Consider the following 22079-nt stretch of genomic DNA (forward strand, 5'->3'; position numbering starts at 1 on the left):
TCTAGTCTACGCTTTCCTCCTGGAATTTTCACAGACAAAAAATAAAGGAGAAAGAAACTATCATACTGCATAATCATTCATTACCTTAAGGTAAAGTAGAGAAACTTAACCATCAAAACAACAACAAAAAAGATAATTTTCTGTTAGCCAGGATATTTAACCACCTGAGAAGGAGCCTTCACCTTAAAGGATGGTTGTTATTACTAAGGGATGGCTGAAGCAAAAACACTGCTCTTTCACCAAACTTGGAGCAGAGTAGCATGGCAAACAAAAAGACCCATCCCCAAAGTAATCAGTCATTGGAGGGGGGGGAAAAAAGAAAGACAAAAAAAAAAGAAGTATTACAGCAGGGGCAGAGTCTCGTAAATCCCTCAGCAGCTTTCCCCTTTTAACTGGCAGAAAGGAGCTGCAACACCAAAGACCAGCTTTTCACTACCACTTGCTTGAACCAGGTTCCCATTTTTCTACGGCATCTGGATCCCGTTAATGAAATCTCTCCCTTTTACCTTCCAGTTGGTTCTCAAAGTGCGTTCTTTGGCACGGCAGTCCTTAAGGGCGAGCTTCCAGCAGGAACGATCCGAGATGCTGGTATCTAATAGGTATCCTTCCTGCTGGCACAACCGGTACCACAGCACTTCATCTTCTGCAAGTACTTTCCATGTCCTGCTGACCTAGAAAACAAATTTATTTTTATAAATATATATAGAGAGAGCTATTGCATAAGATGATAAATAAAAATTAGATATTATATTAAATGATATAAATAACATATAGTATACATATATAAAAGAAAACAGGCCTGTACTGAGGCTAAATTCTTATCCAAACAAATACATTTGTTTGCCTTTTATACTACTGGCAGTATGAAATCCCCCCATTAACAAAATGTTCAGGGTTTGTTCCACTGCTTTGAGCAAAAATGAGTCAAAACACTCCGTTTCTGCCCCGATAAAATTCCATGTAACATGGATACCAGTGTTTAGCGGCCACATTCCTAACCTGAAATACGACTGTATGATAAAATTTTGAAGGGAAAAGCAGCAAGAAAAAAGTTAAAACAGCATTGTTCGTTTACAGTAAAAATATGGATGTGGATTTATTTTCATTTTTGTGGCTAAAAAACCCTCCCAGATCACATCACCATATCTCTAAAGTCCTGCTGACAATGCCTGATTAGGTGTGTGACATTAGTGATTTATAATCTATTGTATTACAGCGTGCATAAATAGGAATGAAACATTAAGTTTTTTGAATAGCCTCAAGTTGCCGTTCATTTCAGAGCGAACTGGTTCATCATAATCAATTATGGGCTTAGAATTAAAGATTCAAGAGGCAAGAGCCTACTTAAGGAGCATTTGTTCTCTGTAATTCTTAATTAAAAAAACACAGATGTAACCAATGAAAATTACTACTGGTGAAAGCAGTAATCAGTTGTACCCTGTCCCCGAAAGACTAAAAAGCTTTGCAGACTGACATCATTTTTAGCAACTTAAAACTAAGCATCAAATATCTGTTTCAGTCACAAGATTACACCAAGGAGCTAAGTCTCATATTGCTGCAAACTTTCTCAAAATCGTTTTTCCTGATTATTTGCCCTTGGCTCTACCTTTACACATAGGTGTCACACAGCGCAGTGCGGTGAAAAATAAACTATTATTTGTTCTTTTATAGGATTATTCTCTTCTGCATTTTATAATTACCATGCACACCTTGCTTCAGACCTCCCCAAAACATAGCTTTTAAATACAAAGTGCAGGATCCTTTTAAGGCTGCCAGCGTTAGCTGGCACAGCTTTGCAGAAAGCCCCTGCACGACAGACATACAAACCGCCGGAGAAACAAAGCACGCAGCGAGGCTTGGAGAGAGGTTAGAAAACCCCATTAGATACAAGTCAAGCAATCTCAGGAGTCTGTAACGTGATCTCTAACGTTTTCTGTCCGATGACTTGGAAGAGCACGTCTAACCTGCTCTGCAAAATGGACCTGCAGACTGAGGCTGCCCGGCCAGCACTAAGCAAGCGAGGACACCCACAGCCTTGCATGGACACAGCAGCAGAGGTCCAGGAAGCAGCTCAGTGGCATTAACATGGCCCCGTGTCCTCAGCTAAGTGCAGAAACGTCTTACACATGTGGCAAGGGCAAAAGTGTAGCCCCAAAGCTTCTTCTCGCTACTGCAGAGTCCCCTTAGAAGCCCAACAGGAGGACAGTACACACCGCGGTGAAAAGCACAGAAGTAGGATCTGCCCTTGGAAAGTTTATGAAGTGTCTAACGATTGCACAGAAGTAGCATCTCCCCCTGAACACTTTATGAAGCACCTAGCAATTCTATTTACATCATGTTGCCCACGTTGGTCATCTTCTAAAAAGACACACATGTAATATTATTGCTTTCCAAAGCAAAACCCCACTAGGAATTGGAAAGAATTGCATCTTAAGATGCATCCCATGACCGGTTTCCTCCAGAAGACAAGTTTAACACGCACACTACTCAGACAACACTCCAAGAACACATTACACTACAAGGGGGAAAACCAGGGGGTGGGAGGTACGGGCTGAGTAACCCGCAGATAATTTCAGGGTTCAATATCCACAAGATACCAGCTCCAAGAGCTGCTCCCTTAAACAGAAACATCCAAGTCCAGCACGGCTAATATTCTAATTAGTCGCCAAGAGACCTCAGTTCAAGCTATCAGACATACAGTCACCTTCCATCATCGGACAAAGCGAACAACCTGGGTTGGGCAATAATAAGGATGTTTCTTACAAAGGACAGAGACACACAGTCTTCTCTAGCTACAGCTTGTACAATGTTACATAGGGCAATAAAAAAAAATAGGGGCTTTGGTGTTTAATGGTCCTGCTACCACAGGGACGTCCCGAGGAAGTCCAAGAGAAATTTCTGCTGACGTCGAGGAGGCAAGCTAACGCACAAGCCCAAGCAAACAAAACCCAACGACGCCAACTTTTGTCCTGCTTAAAAAAGCAAGAAATACACACGCACACACGCACCCTTGGGGTTTGCCAAAACAGACAGCATTTCTAGAGACCCTTTTGGTTTCAAGTTCTTAAAAGCATTGTGTAACGATGGTGAAAAAAGGGGGGGGGACTACATAAAACCTCAACTGCCTTTTCAACTTTCAGGAACAAACATTCGAGGGGGATAGAGATCCTCTCCCATTACGATTTTTTTTAAATCAAATTACATCGAATCCTGCTGGTTTACAAGCACGAATTTCCACAGGGTCCCTAACGCAGCCTGTCCTTAATGCACCAAAACTGGCACGCCGAGCCCCAGTAAAAGCCCCACTGAGCGAGCCTCAGCTGCGAGAAATCTCTAATAAAAGTGTCTCAGGCATTTCACTTTACAACACCACTGTGAGCTGCCGCATTAAAAGCGGCCACTGGCTCAAAGTCAGCTTTATTAGATCTGCTTGAGCTAGAGTTTCAGGTGAGGCCCTGAAAGCCAGGGTATGACGGCTTTATTTACACGCACCCATACATTCAGCTGGTTGAAGAGCAGCCGAAGCAGCAAAGCTCTTATCAAGCCACGGACATAATTATTTCCAAAACTACGCTGCGTACAATCTCCAGCAACGATCAATGACAACGTCTTACAGCGTTGTTTATAGCTGCAGAGGCTCCAGTTCAATTTCGTCTTAAGGGCTGCTATTGTCTTTTTACTACATTTCCTCACTGTTCTCGGCAAAGAAACTTCGGTTCCCCCCGAGCTCTGCGCAGGAACGGTGCTATTCCCTACCTGCAGGTGAGCCCGCAATAATTCTCTGAAACGCTTCAAAGGCTTTCGCTGACCTAGGTTTTGCTATTTGGTTTTGTATTCAGGGGATTTTTTTTTTGCAAAAAAAAAAAAAACTAAAAAGAAACTTTAAAAACCCCACCTCTTCCATCAAATCCCAAATTCTTCTAATCCTATCTTAATCAACCAGTCCAAATCCTAATGAAGGTTTATTCATCCCTTCCCATCTGATAACTGTCTTTAGGTTTACTTTCTTCCCTATCACGCGAAGATATTACCCAGGTTCAGTCACTGAATCCAGAGTCCTCACTTTGAAATATCTGGACTTTCAATTCAGTGCAATATTTAGCTCCAAATATTATATAATCCAAAGCCATTCAGATGTGCGTTTACCAGGTGGAAGCTGGTCATTTTTTCCATTTGCAGCCTTAATGTTATTTTAAGTCTCATCCTGAGCCCCTGAGTTCAGGAAAGCCCTATCCACCCTTTGCCCGGCTTTTTCTCCAAATTATGAGCAACATGAATGATTATTTTTACCAATACACAACCACAACACAACAGTATGTTCAAAAATGCCCAAGATTTTTTTTTATTATTATTATTTCTAAGCACCAAAAACCTAACAGTTTGACAATTCCAAAAGCCATAAATGCAAGCGTCTGAAATCCCTGAGCTGTGCAAGACCATTCATTCCTAAATTCCCAGAAACTCTGTCTCCCTGGTCTTAGACATATTTGCAACTGCTGTGTTGGTTAATGTTTCTAAACCATCTCACAGACGAAAATGCTAACGCTTCAAAGCCAGTTTCCCACGGCTCTATTCAGAAATAAAACGTAGCCTTACCGCTGCTAGAATTTCAGCGCATACTGCCCAGATGTATTGCACATCACGCAGCGTGATTTATGCAATCCTCAGCATTTACCAGAAAGCAATAACACAACTGTAAGTATGTGCAGAACTTCACAGACCAGAGACCCATCACCTTGCCACAAAGCTGACAGTTTAGAGGCCACATCCTAAGGCCGGGAGCGAAGCTAACAGCAGATGTCTGCAGCATCAGTGCCAAATAACACAAGAACTTCCGATTCGTTCCCATTTGTCACACTCGTAGCTTCCCAAGTGACCATTTTTCCTTTTTCCGCATGCCGTGACTATGGGGAGGGAGAGCCTGTTCTCAGATTCGCATCCTAGATCTTTCTTTCAGTGGTCAGACTGCAATTCCAACGGCACTCGCAGCTGTCCATAGGGACCAGCATGAGAAACGGCTAGGTCTGCCGTTCTTCTGGACCCTTCTGCCGACACATTAACTCCCGGACACCTTTTTCCCTTCCAATCACCAATATGGGATATCAGCAGGTACCAGTCTGCTGGATACTACTAAATATCGCGCGACTACTGCGAAGCCACCAGAGCTCGGGAACTGATGATACCGTTAATTTACATGCTGCACATGGCTTTAGTATTGCAAGTGCCATACGGATACTTTGTGTTTTGTAATCCTAATTCCAAAAAAAAAAAAAAATCAAAGAAAAGCTGCGGGGAAGAGAGGGAGGGGGAAATATCAGGGTGAAATTCAAGTTCTCCAGAGCAGGCTGTGGTGTGATTAAATCTCAAAGAGACGCGGCAGTCGGGCTACTTTACTGTTAGCCGCTTACCAATTTGGCATGAAGAACTAAGCAAACAGGTTTTCTCCAAAGGCACTCACATAGTTCACGATGCCAATTCCACTAACAAGCCCAATTCCACTAAAATCCCAAGGCACCTTAATAAAAAAACCTTTCTACGATAACACTGTAAAGCAGCGGGGCTTTCCATCTAACAGAAGAGGGCTTCCCCCCCCTCCAAAAACAAAATCACCACGAGAAAAATGAAAATGGTATTTATTTTTATGGCTTTGCTTTTTATTTGAACACTTAAAAAGAAGCCAGCTCTGCACTAAAAGCCTTGGATATTCGTCTCGTTCGGAGAGCCTTGTAAAACGCTGGGCATTTGCTCGGCTACCTGTCAGCTGCCGCACGGGACCAACTGACTCAGTCTTAGAAGGCGAATGAGAAATGTGGAAAATTTTCTAAGTATTAAAAAGATCTTATGAGAACAAGTTCAAGTTAAAAACAAAGAGCGAGACAGAGAAATCAAGGGTAGCCCAAGTTCAGTGAAAAGGAGTAGCCTTTCAGCAGCCAGTCTTTTTACTGTGCCACGAGGTAAACTCATCATGTCTGAGAATTAAAAAAATAAAAAGAAAATAATCTTTAAGCAATCCCCTCCAAAAATGCAACCCTGTTCCATTTCAAGGGATGCAGCCTTTCCTGAATGCATCTGTGTATCAGCAAATGATAGAAGCTCCAGCAGATTAAGAGCTTCACAGTCCTCTAGGCAGCTCATGAAAATAGTTCTAGTTTTTTTTCCCCCGCAACAGAAGTCCTGCAAGAAGAAATATTTTTCTAACAGTCCTTGTTCCTAAAAAGCATTAGCAAGTCAAAGATTTTAAGTAACAATAAATAATAATAAATACCTACAAGTAATAATAAATACCTACTTAACACTACGACCTATGCATACTGAACGTTCAAAGCCCAATTTAATATCAATACACACACCATTTGGGTATTGCTTGCATCTAGTTTACCATCCACGACAAAGCTATACTCTATCACTTTTTAATGTTTACATGTTAACATTTCTTTATTTAACAACCAAGGGGATCTTGGAACGCAAGGTTTTGGGTGAATTTTCCACGAAGCTGCAAGATGCATTTAGTACCTAAGTGTTCAACGAAGACCAGGCCTGAAACACTAAACCGTGGCCATGGGAGAGGCTAGCAATGAATATCCACAATATCCTGCCCTGTTTCACAGGGTGATTGGCACTTGCCAGTTAAGTTTGCTTTGGAGACCCGTTAAGAAAGGCGGTTCATCATTCAGCGTGCGAAGAAAGGAGGCGAGAGGCTCAACAGCGTGGGCTGAAGTCAGGCCAGTGTGCGTGTGTACTTTAAGAGGCAGTTTAAAAATACATATAAATGATAGACCACACCCGAGAATGGGCCAGTGAAAGCATTACTTTAAACCATCACCAAGGAAATATAAAGCAGGAGGGGGGAGGGAAAAAAAAAAAAGTCTAACAGTAGTCATTTAGTAATTTAGCCCTGCTTGAAGTTTTTAAGGATAAAGAAGTTACTACTTCACTTTTCTCTTTATCACCTGTCACCTTTCTATGGTTCAAGTCACACACTGAAAAAGAAGGAAGGAAGAAAAAAAAAAAAAAAAGCTTTGTTGCCATCATCTTAGCGCTGTGAAATTCTGAATACTGCAGCAAGGCTCTCACTTGCTTCTGAACATGCTCCCTCAAATCAAAAAAATCTGTGCAAGCATTTCTTCTAAGGTTTCAGCTATGTCCAAGCAACAAATGTTTTGGTTAACTGTACTCAACTGCAAGCCATAAATCCAGCTCGTTTACTATAATTTTCCATTCAGCTTTGGAAGTTATTTCCAATAAGTAAAAGCACAATCAGCCGAGCCACTTTGGCTACCACACATCTTCCCTGCATCAGTGCCTGACTGTGGCTTGAACATTTCTGCTAATTTTATGTGGGATCAGAGGAGCAAACCTACCTGAGCACATCTTCCCAGTTCGGCCTTACCCAGGTACTGAAATATCTTCAACGCCAGTTCATAGGGCAGCTGGATATCAAAAAATGGAACCTCATTTATTTCATTCTGGGGAAAAAAAGAAAAAAAAAAGAGCTTGTTAGGCTTCTCTAATACACAACAGGATAGAAAAAGTTACAATAACATTAAGATGAGACACTGTAACCTCAGTGCCATCACAGTGCCCTAAGGAAAGGCAGAAGGAACTCTCCTTCTCCATCGCGTAACCTTGTTACAGCGGGATATCAGACAAATCAAGCTGGCGTGAAGATGCCCAAGCTACTCTATTCTGGGACAAAAAGCTTGAAAACACGAAAAAACTCAAGTCTTAATTCACCCAAACAACGCTTCAATTGCATTTAGCTGTAACAGGGATCTGCCGACGGCAGCCACTACAAAGCATTTATTAATGTACAGAGATTTCCTGTCTAAAAGCAGACGCAAAAGTCCAAATGAAATAACTACCTGTTGGGAAGACAGCTAACACATGCAAACATTTCAAGTATTACTTATGCCTTCTTTCTGAAGCAGGAGAGCCCTTTTATCCTTTAATGCACGTGTGATTCCCACGGGTACTGGGCCCAGAAAGACGAGATGCAAGTTCTAGTAAAATAATTCCCTAAGGTTTCGGTGTCAAAAAGACTAAACAAGGAAGCACTTTACAGGCATATAAGCATTATAAATTTAACTTAGGAGATTTTAAACAGGGAGGATGGAAAATGTACTAACATTTCGATATAAAACTGAATGGAGATGAGGTTACAGTTTGTTTTCTATTTCTTTCATCAATAACATAGCAATTTTACCAAACCGCATCTCCACTGTTTGCTGGCAGAAAGTCGGGCAGGTTCCAGCCAAATCACCATCACCTTGCGCCTCTCGCCGCTTCTCTAGCCCCGCTACCTTTGCTTCGTCTCTTCCGCAACCGCTCCTTGCCAGCTGCTCACTTAAGCCTACACCTAGCACCTCTGCAGTGCTAACGAAGTGGTACAAATAGGCGATGCTGGGCTCATTTAAAGCATAGCTACGCAGGGAAGCTATCGTATGATATGGTTGTGTGCAAACTTTTAATGCAAAAGGTATTCCACATTAGAGAAAAGCGTTCACACAGCACAAAAAAGAGCAATGCTCCCATTAGCTCTTTTTAGCAAGACAGCACCAGACCAGGAACGGAAACCTTGCACTCGTTCTGAAGTTACTTAAACTAAGACCTGAGGGGCAAAGCGCCCCGCTCCTGGCCCTTCCCGACTATCGTTGCCCTGCGCAAATGCCCCCGTTTCCTCCCCTTCCTGCCCGATGCCCCCGGCTCCGCTCCCTGCTGTGGATTTACAAGAACATCGTTCACTTTTGCATGTCTTAAACTGAATCTATTTCCAAAGGGGACACCAAGAAAAAAAAAGAAAGGCATTTTCAGAGCGCATCCCCCTGGGCGCGTGCACACGGAGCCTGAGCCGGCCCGACGCGAACCAGCTCTGATCGAGGGGCTGCACAACGATCTCAGAGCAACGCTCTGCCCAAACACACGAGATGAGCCGTTCGGCGAGGCTGTTAGCTCTCGGCTTGTGAGCTCGGCCACGGCGCTACTGCGAATATATTGCTTCCAAATCGGAGCCGACTCGCTCAAAACCCGGTCAGTCTGCACGTACCTGCAGGTATCCTCGGAAGGACAGACTGCCTACAGACAGAATAATCAAAAGCGACATTTCTCCCATTAAAAATAAATAACTGCATACATTTAATTTTTTAAACTAAGCAGTAACAGTATTTAAAGTCAAATTTTAACACTTTGGTTACACATGAGAGATCCCTAGATCACCAGGCAAAGAAACACAAACCCGTGAGACAGCACGAGCAACGGTTCGTACTAATTCTGCTCCAACGCAAACGTCGTGTTAGAGATACTTTCAGGTTTTCCTAGCCCCCAAAATTCACGCAGCTTGTCTGGTCCGGTGCTCGCTATCGCATACGAAACAGTAACGGTAAGTCAGCCTCAGCCTGCCTAAAAGTCTACTGGAACGAATCCAAAACTCAACCACCACCATCCCCTCCGAGACAGATTTGGGCTCCTGCACGCTAATGGAGCACTGAATCTGTAAATGGATTAATTTGTGCCTTGCAGACAGAAATTTAATCTGCTCCTTTTAATTTTTTTTTTAAGCAAAGAGTAATTAGGCACCGTGAGGCTCGCGAAAAGCAAGAAAGCGGGTTCCCCCCCTAGTTTCTCTACGCTGTAAATAAAACCTCTATCGCGTTTAGAGGAGCTGCCAAAATAACTTTTAAGTTGTTCAGAACGGTATTTAAGACTATTTCCAAATTAACGCGTTTGTCGAGTTAACACTTGGGTGGTTTTTTTTCACTCCTGCAGCGCAGCAAGTCACAATATTCTCAATTACTGCACCTGTGCCGAGCAGGCTGAATTGGCCAAAAAAATTGCGTTTTTAACAGAAAGACAAGCGAGACAGCAAGACAGGTAGGTTTCGGAGGGTTAAAAACCTGCAATAAAGAATGGATTTAGAAAGCGAGGTTTAAAGGGAAAAAAAAGAAGAAAGGAAAGCAAAGCTTACGGGAAGCTAAAGCTCGGGAGATACGATCCCGGCCCCATCCCAGGGGAGGGGGGCGGCCACGCCGCCGCTCTCTCCAGTTTTGTTCGGGAGCGCCCCTCCGCTGCCCTGCCTGTAAGCTGACGGACGGACACACGGACGGACACACGGACACCTCTAGTCTAAGCTCAAGGCCCGAGGCCCCGCCGCCGCCGCCGCCCGGGCCCTACCAGGTCGCGGATGAGCTGCCCCAGCAGGTCGTCGGCGCCGTCGCCCGCGGGCTCCGCGGCGGGGCGGGCGGGCTGCGGGCCGCGGCCGGGGCGGGCGCCCGGGGCCGGGGAGCCGCCGCCGCCGCCCGGAGACCCGCGCGCCAGAGCCGGGCAGCCGCCGCCCGCGGGCTCGCAGCGCCGCCGCTTGCCGCCCGCCCCGGCCCCGGCCCCGGCGCCGGCCCCGGCCCCGGCCAGCTCCTCCCGCCAGCGGCGGCGGAACAGCTCCAGCTCCAGCTCCGCCGAGCCGGCCGCCATGGCGGGGCCCGGCGCCGGCCGCCTGGGCCCGGCCGCTCCGCTCCGCGCCGCGCCGCTCCGCCGCCTTTCCGGCCCGGGCAGGAAACCGCCTCCCCGCGCCCGCCCGTTCCGCCGCGCCGAGGTTCCGCCGCGGGGCCGGGCCTGCTGCCGCCTGCTGCCGCCTGGCCGGGCCGGGGCCTGGAGCCCGGGGCCGGGACAGGCCGCAGCCTCGAGGCCTCGGCAGCCCGGTGCCCCGGCGGCGGCCTGCGCTCCCGGCCGCCCCCGTCCGCCGCCGGCTCTCTTATCGCAGCCCCTCTCCCGCCATGTCTCGGGCAGGAGCGGCCAACCCGGGCGCCAGGGCTCCGCTTGCGGCTCCGTTCCCGCTCCCCGGCCGCGCCGTCCCTCTCCCTTCCCTGTCGCTAGCCTGAGCCATCCACCCCGTCCATCCACCCCGTCCATCCACCCCGTCCCGTCTGCGTTTCCCGGGGCGGCACCACTCGCGTTCAGGCCGCTGGGAAGCCCCAGGCCGCTCCTGGCGACGCGTTCGTTGCTGGCGTCGGCGCGTGCTTCCGCGTGCCTTCTGCTGCCTTTCCTTACCCGGCGCGAGCTTCGGTTTACGCTACAGTAATCCGACCAGGAGCTGGGCAGCTGGGAAGAGGACACCAGCCAGCCTTGGGAATCTCCTCTGGCTCAATGAACCCGGGACGCCAGGAGCAATCAGAAGCCAGGGATACCCCTGAACTCATTGACGGGAGCAAATAAACCCCTGAATAAACGCGCTTAGTCACAAGGCAAGTTGTGTGCTCAGGACCACACACAGCTTTCCTCTCCTCTGATCTGGAGGAGGCCTCGGCTACTTCCCCGTCATCCATTTCTCGTTGTGACCAGGCGACTAGGAAAGGCAGGACATGGCATCCTCCTCGTTTAAAGGAGACAAGCCCAGAGACGCGTCTACTCTAAGCTCACATTTTCTTGCTTACAAGAAAGAGCTCCTTGGGCAGGACCCTAAGGAATTTTCATTTGAAGGAATGGTTCAATAGCATGGCCTTCACCAGGGCTGACTTTGCATCTTATCTGGCATCCCCTGGAAAAAAAAAAAAAAAAAAAACAACTTGCAGTAAGCCCTCACTGCACTGAACTGCCTACCTCTGAGCCGAAGATGCACAGCGTCTTCACCCAGGAAAAGTCCACTCCCAAAGCAGCAAAAGTGGTGGCCAAGCAGGTTCCGTCTTACTTATGGAGAAGGCAGGAATCACAAGGAATATTTGGCTCTGCCTCCAGATGACAGACTCCGGAGGAGTCAGATGAGTGAGCTTCTTCCACCCATTCTGCTGGCCACATCTTAGCTGGAGCTAGTGGGCAAGAGGATGGTCCTGCCCCGCATCATGTCCTTTAGACCTGCTGGGGAAAATGTGCTCCTGAGGGTGGGAGCCTTGAAGAAGCCCACTGAGACTCTAGGAAGTCTGAGAACTGCTGCTTTCGTGTCATTTTGGGGAGGAGATAACATTTGCTCTGAGGGTCTCCAATATCAACCTACATTGTTGCTTAAAGACTCCATGTTTCAAATGACGGCTCAGACCAACCCCTGCAATATGGCCAAGGAACCGCTATTCTGCTTCAGGAAGTCCAGCTGCCCAGAAGAGTATAAATCTGACCATTGCACATGTTCTCCAAACGCAAATCAAAAAGACAGTGAATATTCAACAGTGTTCAGCATAACTCAGCGGAGCGTTTGGGGAAATAAAATAGTTAAGTAATACTTGTCCAAATACGTGAAACAGCTGGTCCTCCCTGGGCACGGGTGAACGTGTTACGATGCGCAGCCCTGGCTCTCGGCGGCGGCGTGTGCCGACGTGCTTCTACCTCTCATTTGTTCGCCACCGGTCAGCTGCAGTCACTGCTGTTTAATTCTGCTCCGCTGGCATCTAAGCAACTACTTGCTTCTTTTTTTTTCCCCCTTTGCAGCACGTTGCTGTCTGCCCAGTTTACAAAACCCAATTAAAAGACAATGAACACACACAAAGAGGCCTTTTGGATTCCAGGAAAACCTGAAATCCCTCGTTTGGGGGAGGAACACCGCTGTTGAGAAACTCCACAGCAGGACTGTCTTTCTCCTAAACTTCTGGTTTGAAGCTGGAGCAGGCTCTCACCCAGGTGCCACGCTGCCCTGGGCTAAGCCCTGCAACGAAGGGCTCGCGGAGCAACAGCGGCCCCTGTAACGGACACAGAGTTGACATGGGTTGACAAGAAGATGAGCCCCAGGTGACAGGGAGTCCTTAGACCCCTTCACACCGACACAGCGATGTGCAAAGGGCAGCAGCAAGCACGGTGACAGAGGCTCTGGGGCAGCCTGCCTGCCGTGGCCTCCTGGACAGGGGGCAGATGGGCCAGTTTGGGGGATTTCTGCCCCCCAGGGAGCTGCGTGGAGCCTCCACCGCTGTGTCCTGGCCTGGGGTGGGATGGGGAGTCCTGGGTGGAGACCTCCAGCCCGGCACTGCCTGGCCCCTGCACCCGATGCTGGCTGGGGAGGGTCGACGTCCCCATGGGGTGGTCCTGGGGGACGAGGACCAGGGCAAGTTTGGGTGGTGAAACCTCCGCAGCCCTCCTCCCCATCCCCGCAGCCCGGAGCAGGAACACACAACGGGATGAGAGCCGCCCCCAGCCCCACGCAGTACCCACACGGTCTGCTCCAAGCCACACTGTCCCCCCATCCCACACTGTCCCCCCATCGTAACGCTGTCCCTGTTCACACAGTGTCCCCCCTCCCCACATTGTCCCCATCCCACACTGTCCCCTCTGTCCCCACACTTTCCCCATCTGACATTGCCACCCCATGCCACACTGTCCCCCATCCCAACCTGTCCCCATCCCAACACTGTTCCTGTCCCACACTGTCCCCATCCCACATTGTCCCCTTGATCCCCACACTGTCCCCATCCCCACACCGTTCACATCCCCACACTGTCCCCCCATCCAACACTATCCCCATCACCTCCCTGTCCCCCATCCCCACACTGTCCTCATCTCCACTGTCCCCATCCCACAACATCCCCCATCCCCACCCTGTCCCCTTTATCCCCACCCTGTCTCCTACATCCCGCACTGTCCCCATCCCGCACTGTCCCTCTGTCCCCATGCTGTTCCCCCATCCTAACCTTGTCCCTATCCCACCCTGTCCCCTCCATCCCCATCCTGTCCCCCCACCCTGCACTGTCCCCTCTATCCCTGTGCTCTCCTGCACCCCCACCCCGTCCCCATCCCAACCCTGTCCCCTCTATCCCCACACTGTTCCCGTCCCTGCACTGTCCCCATCCCACCTCTGTCCCCTCTATCCCCGCGCTGTCCCCTGCACCCCCACCCTGTCCCCTCCATCCCCACAGTTTCCCCATCCCTGCGCTGTCCCATCCCCGCACTGTCCCCTCTATCCCCACCCTGTCCCCATCCCGTCCCCCATCCCCGCGCTGTCCCCTGCACCCCCGCGCTGTCCCTATCCCACTTCTGTCCCCTTCACACACTGTCCCCATCCCACCTCTGTCCCCCCCCATCCCCGCGCTGTCCCTGCACCCCCGCGCTGTCCCTATCCCACCTCTGTCCCCTTCACACACTGTCCCCATCCCACCTCTGTCCCCCCCATCCCCACCCTGTCCCCATCCCCGCGCTGTCCCCCCCATCCCCGCGCTGCCCGCTGCGCCCCCGCGCTGTCCCCATCCCACCCCTGCCCCCCCCGTCCCGTGCCCGCGCCCCCCCGCGCCGCCCCCGGCGCCGCCGCCGCCGCTCTCGCGCCGCCCCCGCCCCCCCGCGGGGGATGATGTCACCGCCGCCCGCCCGCTCCGCGCACACGGCGGCGGCGGCTCTCGGCCGAGCGAGCGGCGGCGGCGCAGCCATGTGCCCCTGCGCGCTGCACGGCGGCCCCCCCGCGCCCTGCCCCTGCAGCCCCGGCCGCGCCGCCCGGCCCTCGGCGGCCGCCCGCCTCGTCGCCGCCCGCCTGCGCCGCGTGGGCGATGAGCTGGAGCAGCGGGCGGCGCGGCGCAAGGCGCGGGGCCGGGGCGCCGCGGCCGGCCGCCGCCTGGCCGCCTACGTGTGCCTGCTGTGCGCCCTCACGCCCGCCGCCGCGCTGGCCTGGCTGATCCGCAGGAGGAGCCTCTAGGCGAGGGGGGCGCTGGCCGGAGCGGGGAGCAGGCGGGACGCGCAACAGGTCGGCACGGCGCCGGGCGGCGAGGGCCGGGAGGGCGGCAAGGCGGGCGGCGCGGCGCGGCGCGGCGTGGGGGGGTCCGGCTCGGCTCGGCTCGGCTCGGCTCGGCTCGGCTCGGCTCGGCTCGGCTCGGCCCGGCGCGGCTCGGTTCGGCCCGGCCCGGGATGGCTCGGCGCGGCTCGGTTCGGCCCGGCCCGGGATGGCTCGGCGCGGCTCGCCTCGGCTCGGCGCGGCTCGGCCCGGCCCGGCCCGGCCCGCCTCGGCTCTGCGCGGTGCGGTGCGGTGCGGTGCGCGGCGCTGTGCGCTGTCCGCGGTACCCGGCGCCTCGCTGGGCCGCGGCCGCTGCTCGCGGAGCCCCGCGCTGCGGCTGCCGGCGCTGCCCGGTCGCCCCGGCCTCTGCGCCCGCCGCTGCCGGCCGCCGCCGCTGCCCGGGACGCCGCGCGCTCCCTTTGCGCTGCCCGAACTCCCAGGGCTCCCGGGCGCGGGGCCGGTTCTCCCGCAGCGCCGCCCGCTGCCGAGCCCCGCGCCCCCACCGTGCTCCGCAGCCGCCGGCAAAGCGGCAGCGGGGACAGGGGACGCGCTGGCCCTGCAACCCTGCTGAGCTCCCTGGGGACACCCCTGGGCCGGCCGGGACGGCTCGGGACCCTCAGAGCGTCGGGGATGCGACGCGGGAGGAAAGCTGCTCCGAGCCCTGCGCGGGGGACGTGTGTGCGCGGCGGGGAGTTGTCCCAAGCACCCGAAAATGTGGAGCCTCCAGCCGAGGGCAATATCTGAGTGTACGTGGGGCCACGTTAGGGATTTGGGGTGCTCTGAAGTGCTTTTAGGAACATCAGATGTGAGGAGCAAGGGCTCCTCTTTTGGGTGCCTTAAATTGTATCTGTGACTGTCCCCAAATGTCTATCTGTATTCAGCAAAGACCTTAAGTGCATGTCTAACTTTCAGCGCACACTCGTATCTCACCAGCTCTGATAGGTTTTAGACAAGAGCTTAAAATAACGCACTTGAAAAATGCCACCAATACTGCTGCTGACCTCATACCATTTCAACTTAATTAGGCTGTTTGCAATTCTTGGGCCAGACTTTGGCTGTGTCCTCCAAGGAAATCAGATCTTTACTTACATTGCAAAGTGTCTTGCATGTTTTTAGGTGCATGGAATATAGCAAATATGTATGCACAGTGTGGGAACAGTATGCTCATGCAGAGAGTTTGAAAGTAAGGGTCTTGCATCAGGTATGTGTATTTGCATTGCGTGTGTGTGTGTATGCACATATATAAAAACGGGGGGAGGAGGGAGCATTATTTTCACCCACCTGTTTGAGCCACAGCTGTCTGTCAGTGGATTCAGCTGGCTACCTTTGAAAAACTTTCTTTGAAAACGCTACAAAAAAGTTTTTAGATTAATCAAAGCCTCAATTTCTGTAGACTCCTTTCAGCAAGTTCCTTGGAGGGTCTGGGATGGTGCTGCAGAGCTCGGCTCAGCGCAGTAGTGGCAGGGGCTGGTGTCTGTAGTGTGGCCTGGTGGTCAGGGAAGCGGAGCTGTAGCCAGGGGAGATGCGTCCTGCCCATTTATTCCTCCTGCCCAGCGGTCAGTCTGGGATGAGGTTCGGTTCTAGTGTTTGGAAGCAAACCCACCTGCCTGACTTGCTTGGCTGTTTGAGTTCAAAAAAGTTGAAATCCAAGGGGGGAACTGCAGCGATCTGCTTTATCTAGTGCCTTGGATGTCCTTTTGTTTCTAACAAGCCTGGGGAATTTCCTCCCGGCCTTTCCTGCCGGCTTTGGGAATTCAGCCGATGCAGAGGTGGTGGCAGGTGAGAAGGGCTGGCAGAGAGACGCTGTCCGCTGGTCTGCGAACACGCTCAGTCCAGCCTTCCCAGCGATCCCGCAAAAACAAAGCTCTTTGGGTTTTAAGTTTTTACAAAGGTTTGCATAGCTTCGGCTAAGCAGATTTTTTCCCCAGTCTCTTCTGCTGCTAAATTTGCGGAGCCCTCGCCTCCATCGTGCTTTCTGCACTTCAGGCCCAATGCTAACCGGTTGCCTATGAATTGCTTTAACGGGAGATGCTATAGGAAAGCAAAGTATTATCGCCTACAGAACGGTGGCAATCTCCTTCAGCGGGCACAGCCCATCCTTGCAGCTTCAGGGCTGCCGCAGACAGGGCTTGCTGCACTGCCTCCACGTGCTCTGGGGCTTGGTGCGCACAAATACGAATGCAAGTCGCTGAAAAGGAGAAGATCCTTGTGTGCGATGTGCAGCGGTTTCAGGGAGAAAATAAAGGGGCCAAATGTGGGAGATTAACAAGCCGGGAACGGTCTCCTGGTTGCCCTCGTGTGCAGCGGACAGAACTGTCCGACTGTCTTGGTAAGCCCCAAGTGAGCAAGCTGTAGCTGAAAATACAATGCAACCTCAGAGTAATTAAATATATTATCCGCACCTCAGCTTCTGGGTTATTTCTGCCGTTAAAAATCTTTTTAATTCTTTCTTCCTGGATAGTAGTTTGCTCACCCTAGTGTAGGCTGCAATATCAGAGTGTCTGCAATATCTCAGAGCCCAAGTGATAGTGCAGCGAGGAGGCTGTGCTAGACTTAGACGGGGGTATGACAGCAGTGTTTTACCAACTCAGCAGAGTATTTCTGAACAAAACATGCATTTTTCGGCCATCCTCTGAGACGCTCTGCAGTGATAATAACATCATTCAGCAACAAGATGGAAAGTCCAGGCTCTGAACACTTGTGATCTTGGGATTTCATGGAGCAGCTCATAAGAGGAGATACTTATACGCTTAAACATGCTGCAAAGTCAGCATTTGTCTCGTGACTAGTGGTTAGACAAGCAATAGAGAAGCTAGAGGGAAAGGCTAATTTCAGCCGGGCTAATTACTTGAGTTCCCCTCTTGCTTTTTCAAACGGTGGTGGCGTTTCTCATTGACCGCTGTGAGTGTCCGTCCTGTTTCTGAGCAAGAACGTTGGTAATTGTTTGCTCAGGTCCGTGTGGCTTTGCACAACAGTGCAGGTCAGGAAATAATCCTGTATACCAGGGAACTTCTCCTGCTCTCACAGCCCCCAGGTGATGCCAGCGACAGCAGGATTAAGGCCGCTGCATGTGACCGACTTCTTGTATCTGTGGACCGTGCTTGGGATTTGGGGATGAATGCTTTGCAAATGGCAGATCTAGAATATATAATCTGACATCACCTTGAAATATCCAGCCAGGGCATCAAGTATAGTTGTCATGTGCCAGTTTGGCATACAGTGTCACTTGTATTTCGCTCTATTAGTTCAGAAGTGGCAGTGTATTAAAATCAAACCCTACTTGTCCCTGCCAGCTTCGCCGGCCTGGTTCTGTGCCCACTGTGTTGCCAGTAATTCCCCCCACTGTTTGCTGCTAGGTTCATGCAGAGCTACTCTGTCCAAAGTCTCAGTGCAGTTAATTATCTGTATTAAAATTGGGTTGATAAGATTTCTGGAGATGTCACACTGAGCTGTGCAGAAGCGCAAAGAAAATTAAGGACCAGAGGCAGTGCCGCTAAGCCAGGACTAAGCTGACAGGCTCAGCAGTGAGCTGCAGTCTTGCACGAGGACAGACGTTCGGCGGGTTGCGCCCCGTGTGCATCCCCGACACAAAGAGGCGAGCGCTCTTGTTTATCCTCCTGAAAAACCTAAGGATGAATGGACCTACTCTTCATAACGCCAAGCAGCCTGCTCCTAAATCCCAGAGGCCCCCTCCATCCCTGCCCCGATTTCGCAGTTAAATTGCACGTGGCAAACCTTCAACTTCCATGATAAACAAGGGGCAGAGCTTACAAACCTCAACAGCAGTCAAGAAATGCCTCTTTCCTCAGGTAGCCTATGGCTGAGCAGCCCGTTTCTTTGTGGAAAGATTGGAGTCCCCAACATGTTTCTTTTCCTAGATCCTTGGTCTTTCTGTGCTAAGATCTCCCGGACACACCGTTCTTCCATGTTCTTCTTTAGTGGACCCACTCTTCATGTGAGCTCCCAGCCCCTCTCCTAATTGTTTTTTTGTCTTCCCAGTTACCCTTCCACCTCCCGCAGAGATGCTAATGAAGTGTGAGTGTGCGGAGACGCAGGCTGCTTGGGAATTTGACAGGGATCTCAGCTCGCTCTTGCCTTGCCTTTGTTTTCTCATTAACCTTCTGCTGGGTGAGGAAGGAAGCAGGAGAGCCTCCTTTCGTCCCTACCTCAAGCTTCCCCTCCACAATCCAAGCCCCTGAATAGCTTTTCTTTAAATATATTAATAACTGTTATTTTGTTTATTAGGCATGGATCATGTGCCAATTGAATTGCCTGCATGAGCCGCTTATATCAATAAGTTACATGCTGACACTTTAGTTGTGAGCAGGACTTTATTTGTCAACTGCTTTAGGAGACCTGAGATCAGGTTCTTCTATGGCTTTGTGCAGGTTGTACCCAGCCATGGTTTTCTATTGTGTCTCTGAATAAAGATGAGTCGAAGAAATGCTGAGATTGGACCAGGGATCCCCTACCTGAGTCATTTCATGTCCGTCCTACACAGCATCCCGTAGAAGAGTTGCTTGCTTTGTTTTGGTAGACACCGGTTTAGCAGGCTGTGTGATAAGATTGTAGGGCGAAAGGCTGGAGAGTTCAAAGTAATTGAGGCGTCTAGATGCCCATACCTATTAAAAGCAACGGGAGGCATCTAGGCTGGCCGAGATGATTCTGCAAATATCAGCCAACAGGATTTGTAGTCTCACAACCTTCCTGCTTAATAGGTGAAATGAATGAGAGCAGCGTTCTGAGCAGAATCTGCATCTCCTTAAATGACCAAAAAGAGAGGGATACGTGTCCAAAGGAAATGTTGGTTCGCGTGAAAAATTTCAAAGCAAATGATCTTTTTTTTATCATTTAAATCCATGTTTTTCATAGACTTTGTATTTTTTTTTCTAGGAAGTCCACTATAATTCCATATTTTATAAATAAATGAAAAATGTTGATACTAGTGAACACTCCTCCAAGAAAGTTTCAACGTTATAAAACAGGCACCTACAATAAACAATTTTTCAGCAGCTCTACAAAGGGGCTGTGTTGGCAATCTTTCCAACGTAATATCCACCCCGGTATTACAAATGGGATGTAGTTTGGCTTTCCTCAGCCTTTTTCAGACCCAAAGTACCAAATTTTGATCTATCTGCTGAGTGCCTATTGTGGGAAATTTGGAGTAACTCCACTGAAGTCAGTTGGGTTGCCCTGGATTTACAGTGCTGTAAATGAGATCAGAATTTGGCTCCGAGTATATTCCATTAATGAGTCAGATACTGGCAATGCAGCCAATACGCACCCAGAAAGGGCTTTAACACAGCCTGGGATATTCAAAGTTGTTTTATTGAAAGACGGGCTGCAGGCCAGGATTCTGGGGTTCGCTTTTGTTCTTTCCGTGAAATTCACCTTTACGCAGAAGGCCAGCACGAGGCTGATGCAAAACTTCAGAGCCATTTAAGCTCTCAGAATAGGGCTTACGAGATACATAAACATTGCGCTGAGCTTTTCGCCTGCCCCAGAGCAGATTTATCACTTGGAGTTCAAAAGATGCTAGGATTTATCGACTTTTACAGTTTTTTAAAGATTTTCTCTCCATTAAGTGACACAGAGGGACAGTTTATAGAATATAATGTCACCAAGGATGACCTGGGGCAGGCTGTATCTGGCACAGCAGGGCAAGGCTTCATATCTGGCATTTGGAAATGTTACTACATGAGAAATAATAGATAAGGATTACATGCTTTGGCTTTGGAAGAAATCATTTAGTCAAAGTAACCTGAGTAACTATCTCGCCTCTGAACCACATCACAGGTTCTCCCTCGGTATCACCAGCCCAGTTTCCCAGTACCCTGCCACCAGCCCCGTTTGTGCCTTGCCTTCCCACCCAGCAATGCTGATGTGGTCTCTTCGGAAGACCTCTCTAGTCTAAAGACATCTTGGGGGAGAAATGCGGACGCCCAAAAATCATGGTCCTCCTTGTGATTTTTCACCTACCTAGAGAAAGCCGTGGCGCAGGGTCTCAGCCTTTGCTCAGCGTTGGCCTAGACCTGAGCGTGTGCTTGTGCCCGGCGAGATCTGCAGGGAGACCCTGGGCTGTGGGAAGGGGTCTCTCATGCCCACAGGCTGCAGGGAGACACATTTCAACCCTTGGGCTGTGCATTGACAGCTATTTATCGACAGCCTGTGCTCTGATGGCTGTTTTAGTGCAGCCAGTATTGTCATGTTCCTACTTTCTCAAGCAGTGAACACTTTCCCATTTACCCTCTGCCAAAAAAAGCTTTAAAGTACTTTTGAAAACTGCTTCCAACACTTCCAGATTGTGTGCGTGAATGCAAAAGTCTGCATATACGCAGATACAGAAGTCACAGAAACTGTGGGGCTAGCTGGTGGCCTTGATCATAGCAAGACAAATGGAAATCTGCTTCAAATCTAGATGATTCATTCTGGCGTTAGTCCATCGCGCTATGTTCGCTGTTGCTTTAGCTTCCTCAAACCTCGAAAGCAAGCGCCATAAGCAGAGAGAGGGAGAGCTGGTTGCAGCTGCCACCTCCCGTGCGCACCAGCAGCACGGGCAGCCGACAATTTTGAGGCAGCAGACACGGATAAAGCTTGCGAGGGTGAACCAGGGACGTTCTAGGTTACTCACAGTCCTTTGCAGCGCCAGAATTTGCCCACTTCCCTCGCCGCGGAGGTTTCAGTTAATCTCGGAAGCAGCGCCACTGAACTAACCTTCACGGTGGGATGAACACGCTGTAGTAGCACCACAGAAGGAAAGGAAGTGACTCTGGATTTACATCCAAGTAATGCAGCTCCGAATCTGCCCCGAAGCTGTTTGCCAGCCCTAATTACACTCTGATTTCATAGCTGAGGTAGTTGCATAGTCAGCTGCTCCCCCTCTTCCTCCCACCCGGGTGAAATCACCTCATCCAGAAGGCCAGCAGAGATTTCTCTGCTGCGGTTTTTATAAGATCACTCAGCGCCGCAGCCTCTGCAAGCTAGACAGCACAGTCTGAAAGGTGGGATCTACCCCAGCAAACGCTGGTATCAGCACACCTACGTGGGAATGTGGGAAGTGGGAATTTCATAGTAAATGCCCCTTGGGCACCTCTCCTGCTAATTTGCACTTAGATGGGTGCCTTTCTCTGAGCGTTGTATTAATTAAGGCTTGCAGCCCACCTATGAGGCAACTAAGTTATTACTGCCCTCATTTTACAGCAGCAACCGAAGTGGTTTGCTCAAGGCCACAAATCTAATCAGTGGCAGAACCAGGACTGACTGAGCGCCTCCAGTCTCCTGTGATACCCAATGCACCCCTTTGCCTACCTGTCACAAAATGAACGGCTTCCCTAAAAGTTAACATTTTGTTAACCTGATGTAAGTGCAGGTGGAGCACCCGAAAGAATGAGGCTCGCAGAATGGGAGCTCTCCCGCA

The 22079-nt window shown here is 50.3% G+C and overlaps 1 protein-coding gene across 1 annotated transcript in view; it reads right to left on the reverse strand.

Moving 5' to 3' along the window:
• Window positions 1–10461, reverse strand: part of FBXW8 (F-box and WD repeat domain containing 8) — a 52394-nt gene extending 41933 nt beyond the window's left edge. Inside the window, exons 1-3 of the mRNA XM_067307024.1 lie at window positions 10168–10461; window positions 7362–7466; window positions 507–671 (exon numbers count right to left, since the gene is read on the reverse strand). Of these exons, the coding sequence (XP_067163125.1) occupies window positions 507–671; window positions 7362–7466; window positions 10168–10461 (564 nt within the window). The remainder of the gene's footprint in view (window positions 1–506; window positions 672–7361; window positions 7467–10167) is intronic.
• Between the last annotated feature and the right edge of the window lie 11618 nt (window positions 10462–22079).

The sequence above is a fragment of the Apteryx mantelli genome, chromosome 17 (genome assembly GCF_036417845.1).
Source record: "Apteryx mantelli isolate bAptMan1 chromosome 17, bAptMan1.hap1, whole genome shotgun sequence".
NCBI lineage: Eukaryota > Metazoa > Chordata > Aves > Apterygiformes > Apterygidae > Apteryx > Apteryx mantelli.